Raw genomic sequence first — 6,000 nt, 5'->3', positions numbered from 1 at the left:
GATAATGACTAAGCATAACTAACCTGTCAAAAGTCTCCACGTGAACATCCAGTTGGCTTTTCTTAAAGTTATTTCTTACTTTTTTGAAAATCTAAAACAAAAGGATTTCATATATTAATTAATAAATTATTTGATTTCCAATTGAAATATTTCTCACCACCAATTTAAAGTAAAATCAACTTTTTTTTATTTATTTATTTTTCATAGTTGAAATCTTTCTCACCTCTACCAATTTGCTAAAGATCTTCCCAAAACCTAGCACCATTTTCTCACTTTTAAAATTAAGGGAAGGGAATGAAAATGAAAGCAAAAGAAAGGGACGGAATCATAGAGGACAATGAAATAACTAGTTGTGTGCTAGGGTTGGAAGGGAAGGAAATTTTACATGGATCGACACCAACTATGCAAAAATTTGAAACTACATAAATAATATTAATATAAAATAAAAAAGACAATTACATTAATGGTTCCTATGTTTGGCAAAACGTATTAGGTTTGGTCTTTATGAAGAATTTCTTGCATAGATGGTCCTTAAATAAATACAGCTCCAATTAATGTACCAAAATAAAAACTAATTTCATAAAGTTTCGAGGCGAAAAGGAAGTACAATTCAACAATTCAGCTGTTAAATTGTACTTTATATTTTACATACGTTTACTAGCATAACTGTCATTGCATATTATATATATATATATATATATATATATATATATATATATATATATATATATAGTCAACGAGCATGTACTAGTGTAATGGTGATTGCAGTAGTTGAGGAGGGTGCACGAGTGGTAGATGACATGTCATCTTGAGGCTGAGGGAGATGCTCCGTGTAGAAGAAACCAGGCTGCTTGGGTTGTGGCAGTTGACTATCACTACTGAGCATCACCGCCACTGAAGACATGCTCGGCCGATCTTCCGGATTTCTTTGAACGCACAACAAAGCAACTTCAATTGATCTCAGCACTTGATATAAATGGCACGACTCGCTTAAATTCTCATCAATTAGCTCCACCGACCTGCCCTCTTGATAAAGTATCCATGCCTACAACCAACAATAATTATAAAAAAAAAAAAAATCTTCAGCCCATTAAGTGAATAAAGTTATTCTATCTAGATTAAGTCAAAAATAGACAACCACATATAGTTGTCTGGATTAAGTGCTTAACCCATTCAACCCATTAAGTGAAGAAAGTTAGAAGAGTTCGCTTACATGGCCGAGAAGGTTATGATGGTGGTCATGGTGAAAGAATCCTCTGTTTTTCTTTCCGGTAACAATCTCCAACACCAAAACACCGAAGCTAAATACGTCTGATTTTACCGAGAAAAGTCCGTCCACTGCATACTCCGGAGACATGTAACCGCTACAAAATGAAAATAAAAATATATAATAAATAAATAAATAAAATAAATAAATAAGAAAATTACGGGAGAGATGCGTACTAAGTTCCAACCACTTTCATGGTATTTGCTTGTGTCTCGTTTCCTATAAAGCTTCTTGCCATTCCAAAATCGGATATTTTTGGAATCATATGAAAATCAAGCAAAATATTGCTTGCTTTGAGATCTCTATGAATAATTCTTAATCTTGAATCTTCGTGAAGATACTGCAACCCTCGAGCTATTCCATTCATAATGTTGAACCGCTCTGCCCAATCAAGTAACTTTCTTCGGCTTTCATCTGTATTTAATAAACCAATTAATTATTTAATCTATATTAAAAGTTGATTGCAGTATTATAAAAAGGAAAAGAAACAAACCGAATATGAAGTAATCAAGGCTTTTATTGGGCATGTATTCATAGATCAACATCTTTTCGTCTCCTTGAATGCAGCATCCAAGAAGCCTCACAAGATTTCTATGTTGAAATTTAGATATGCAAATAACTTCATTTTTGAATTCATCAAGCCCTTGATTTGATGTCTTTGAGAGTCGCTTCACAGCCACTTCTTTTCCATCCGGAAGAACACCCTGAGTTGTTGTATATATGTGAAAAATATTAGAAGGAAAAATTATGCAATTGGTTGAATAAATAGCTAACCTTGTAAACAGGTCCATAGCCACCTTCTCCAAGCTTATTATCAAATGAAAAATTATGTGTGGCTTTTGCTATTTCTGATAGATTAAGCAATGGCAACTCGAGATCATCCTTCTGGCTTTCATTTTTGTAAAGTTGATCAGTATCCTTTCCCATCCTTTCATCTAAAATAATACAACACTGATTTAATAATAACATTTTCTTCATAATCATAAGTCATAACAACCCTTTTTGTTATTTTTTTTACTATAAGCTTGATATTTCTTACCTTCACCCTTTGGCACTGAATTTTTCATCAATTCTCTCCAAATAAATAAAATCAAGCCCAAAATGATCGACAACCCACCAACTAATGCCATGATTAATGGAATTACTTTCCGCTTCTTCTTATGAGAACCTGAAACACCATTTAACCAATCAGAATAAATATATATTTATTCTAAATTGTAATGCATATTGCATAATCATATCATGTTACCTAATTCAGAAATGGCTACCCTGATATAGACTTCAAAAGTATAAGATGGAGCTTCTTGAATATCAACCAAATTACCCATCCAAATCATACACCCGAATCCTTTTTTAAATATATTTGCATACGCCATACACGAACAATTTTTCACACATAACTTCTCACATTCCACAAGTGTCAAATTCCCATAAAACAATGAATTTTGTGGGTCAGGTAATTTAACATTTTGATGTTTTATAAACCCATCAGTCTTGCAATCCAAAGGTTTCCTCCTCACACAACCCTTTGACCAATTATCTCCATTCCATTCATTTTGATACTTTGGCACAAATTTATCCAAACACCCACATTTTGGGAAGCTATCAGTGTTACAACTACCAGAAGCACCACATACCATATCACAACCATCTGGTGTTGGTTTAGAAAAGTAAACAACCCAATTGTTGACTTGGTCAGACCACACCCAACGTTGCAAAACACCTGATCGATTCATGGTCAACCTTGATATCATGGATGAGTTTATCATTTTGTAAGTAAAAAACACTTGTTTTTGATTAAAAACCATATCAAACTTGTAAATAGCATTCTGTGGTAGGACTGAAATCCCACCGAAATCAATTCCATTCCAGGGTTCACTTCGGTATAACAGAATCTGTCCTTTTTTAATAACTTGATGTGGGTACCCACGAAGATCACATCCATATGTATAATCTCCTTTAGAAGGATCATCATCACTTTTCCATGATGTGATATAATTCTCATGCCCAGTCACTAAGTCTTTCCCTATCTTCATGTCAGGTAGAAAGGTATCACTTGGATAATCAAAACTTTGCCAGATGACATCATTCATATCTCTCACAACAAGATTCCCAGAATCTAAAAGCTGTGCGATTGGATTGTTTGTTGTTCTTGAGGTGTTATCAGAAGACCATATGATTGTGTTCTTATGATTCAAAATGCTAAGAATGCCTGAATCTGTCAACTTGAACACACCTGATTTGTCAGTAAGAGGGGTATCTCTATTGGCTACCCAAACCACAGTTTTTGTTGGTATTTTTTTGTACCATATACCGATATACCTGTTCTTTGAATTCATGGGGCTGAAGAATCCTATTTCAAAGATTCCACCAGAGGAAACTATGGTGTTTCTGTTTCCATCCTTCAATGGAATAGCTGAAGTGAAAGTGTCACTCCAACCACAACCAATTTGAATGGAAAGTGAAAGGTATATGATAAACAAAAACAACCCTCTTTCATCTACTAATCCCATCTTTATGAACTATGGAACCAAGTCAGTCCTTACTCCTTCCCGTTTTGAGGGCCCAAAGCTTTTTGCATTGGAAGCTGCATTTTCAAATAAAAGAAACTAATCAAGCACATATCACTTTCTTGTTTATTCCAAATCAAGCTGATCATAAAAAAGATTTGTAAAAAAATGAAGTTACGTAAGATGAATTGATGTAGACTAGCATTGAGAAGCTATATAAAATGAGCTGTAGCTATTTGCATATAAGAAAAAGATGAGCCTATTTGATGTTAAAGTTAAGGGAATGGCTCTAAAACTTGGAGAATAGAAACTATCAAGAATAACAAACAAAGCATGTCATATAACTTTCTTGTACCTGTCTAGATGATGAGAATGAGACACCAATACCAACTGCAGAAAACATGATCTCTGCTTCAATATCTTCATTGCTGAAACTAATCAAGGTACTATATTATGTTGAATAAACATCTTTTATAGATAAGCATCAAGCTGATCATAAAAGACAGATATAGGAAAGAAGTATGTTATGTCCCCTCAGCCCCACAAATATTGGAAACTAATGCTAGCTTGATGAATGTAATTAATGATAGCGAAGATATGGGGAATCTTGATCCAAGTAAGTTGGTTTTTGGGTCATGGATCGGATATTCGGATCCACGTCCACCCGTAGTGAGTGCCACTTGGATCCAAGTAATAGGTCAAGTAATTGCTTTTATGGTAGTTTGAGTGATTACTAAAGTTCATTCCAAATTTTCTATAATTAGTGGCTTTTCCTATTTAGGATAAGATAATTGACCCGTACAACTCTTACAATTTGCATTTAACAACAAGTTCAAGAAAGGCACAGTTTTTTCCCCTTAATTGCTATCTGGATGATGCGTTGTCTTGATAAGTGATATTTAAAAAATATTTAAGAGATTGACAGCTCACTATGATATAATAAATAAGTTCAAGTTTGTAAACAGTTATGAAAGTTATTCTTTCTGCATTTAGGAGACCTTTGCCAGATTAAGTCTTGTCTCCGTCAAGTAAAAAAAACAGCACCTACTTCTGTTACGATTTTCACATTTAATATATGTATACATGAGTTACTTCATGTTGATTCAAACAAAGGTGGGGGTTTGAATTTTCATTGGTTGAAGTTAAAAAGGTGTTCCTTGATTAAAGAGTATCTCCAGGATGATGTCGAATGTTCTTGGATGAAGATTGAGGATATTTTAATGTATGGATTTTGTGACTTTTACATAAAAGGAAGCAGCCGAATTGGATAAGGATTGAAATGTAAGTTATAATGAATGGACAAGGATGACTTCATATAATGATATAAGTCAAATTTCTTTCTTTCAAATATATACAGTCACTCTTGAACAAGAGCAAAAGGCGTTCAAATTTCTTTCTTTTACTGTGATTGAAGAGCTAAAACGAACATATATATACAATCACTCAACAAGAACTATATTAGGTTTTCAAAATTTCAAATCCGTAATGAACCGTGCGACTCTCAGTTCGAACTACGTTTTAGTTCCAGATGATTTTATGAACGGTGAAATTGTTAAACATTAAGCGGCAGTTAAGCGTACCGAAGAACATGAGTTTGAGTTCGTAATCGAGGAAAGATATGAAAAGAATCAGTCTTGGCACGATGCTTCCACCATGGAACTGGGAATTCCATCTTCCTAAGCTTTGATCTGAAATTGGGATTCCCGTTCATCATGTTCCACGCAAAACTCTCGAATCGATGGTCCAATTATATGTGAAACGGATCGGGATCTCGCGAGCATTTACATTAATTATCGTGTAATCCCCTCCTACTAAAGAACAAATTGAGAGAACTTTGAAGATCGAGCATATTTGAAGTTTCTATTTTGGGGTGGTTGGGATTTTGCTTTTCAAAACTTTTTGTATCCAAGAATTCAGATTTTATTATAAAAAATTAATTAAATATTAAAAAAATAATTTTTGTTTTTATATATATCTTTATACAAATAACTAATTAAATATATTTATTTTACCTTATAAAGTATTTTTGGTCAAAATGTTGAATTTTAAGTTGTACAAATCTTTTTATGCTATTTACAATCAATTTATGCATCATAAACTTATCAGGTCAAACAAATGAACGAGTCAAAGTTAAACCAGTGTTCCATCAATTTTTGCAATTTGAACCGGTCAAAACCAATTAAATTTGTTAGATTCATCTATGTATATCATCTATCTTTTCCA

At 33.4% G+C, this 6,000-nt stretch overlaps 1 protein-coding gene across 2 annotated transcripts; it reads right to left on the bottom strand.

Moving 5' to 3' along the window:
• Positions 1-531: 531 nt before the first annotated feature.
• Positions 532-5,657, bottom strand: LOC145052023 (G-type lectin S-receptor-like serine/threonine-protein kinase At4g27290). Of its 2 annotated transcripts, none has more exons than XM_078999842.1 (9): positions 5,358-5,657; positions 4,133-4,211; positions 2,517-3,854; positions 2,307-2,435; positions 2,042-2,202; positions 1,761-1,971; positions 1,444-1,681; positions 1,214-1,364; positions 532-1,045 (listed from the first exon to the last, which is right to left on the bottom strand). In XM_078999842.1, the coding sequence occupies exons 3-9, from the start codon at positions 3,778-3,780 to the stop codon at positions 734-736; spliced, it is 2,466 nt and encodes an 821-aa protein (XP_078855968.1). In that variant the 5' UTR covers positions 3,781-3,854; positions 4,133-4,211; positions 5,358-5,657; the 3' UTR covers positions 532-733. The 2 variants fall into 2 exon arrangements, with proteins under 2 accessions (XP_078855968.1, XP_078855969.1); XM_078999843.1 differs by having other exon boundaries at positions 4,133-4,205.
• Between the last annotated feature and the right edge of the window lie 343 nt (positions 5,658-6,000).

Source organism: Lactuca serriola, chromosome 5 (assembly GCF_051521515.1).
Source record: "Lactuca serriola cultivar US96UC23 chromosome 5, Lser_US96UC23_V15, whole genome shotgun sequence".
NCBI lineage: Eukaryota > Viridiplantae > Streptophyta > Magnoliopsida > Asterales > Asteraceae > Lactuca > Lactuca serriola.
Note: the sequence above shows the minus strand (reverse complement) of the source record. Positions and strands in the feature narration are given on the sequence as shown.

Coding starts and splice junctions, on each gene's coding strand:
- LOC145052023 (XM_078999842.1), bottom strand. CDS start 3,780: ATGGGATTAGTAGATGAAAGAGGGTTGTTTTTGTTTATCATATACCTT. Junction 2,436..2,516: donor GGTAGCCATTTCTGAATTAG/GTAACATGATAT, acceptor ATGGTGTTTCAG/GTTCTCATAAGAAGAAGCGG. Junction 1,365..1,443: donor ATGAAAGTGGTTGGAACTTA/GTACGCATCTCT, acceptor TTCATTTTGTAG/CGGTTACATGTCTCCGGAGT.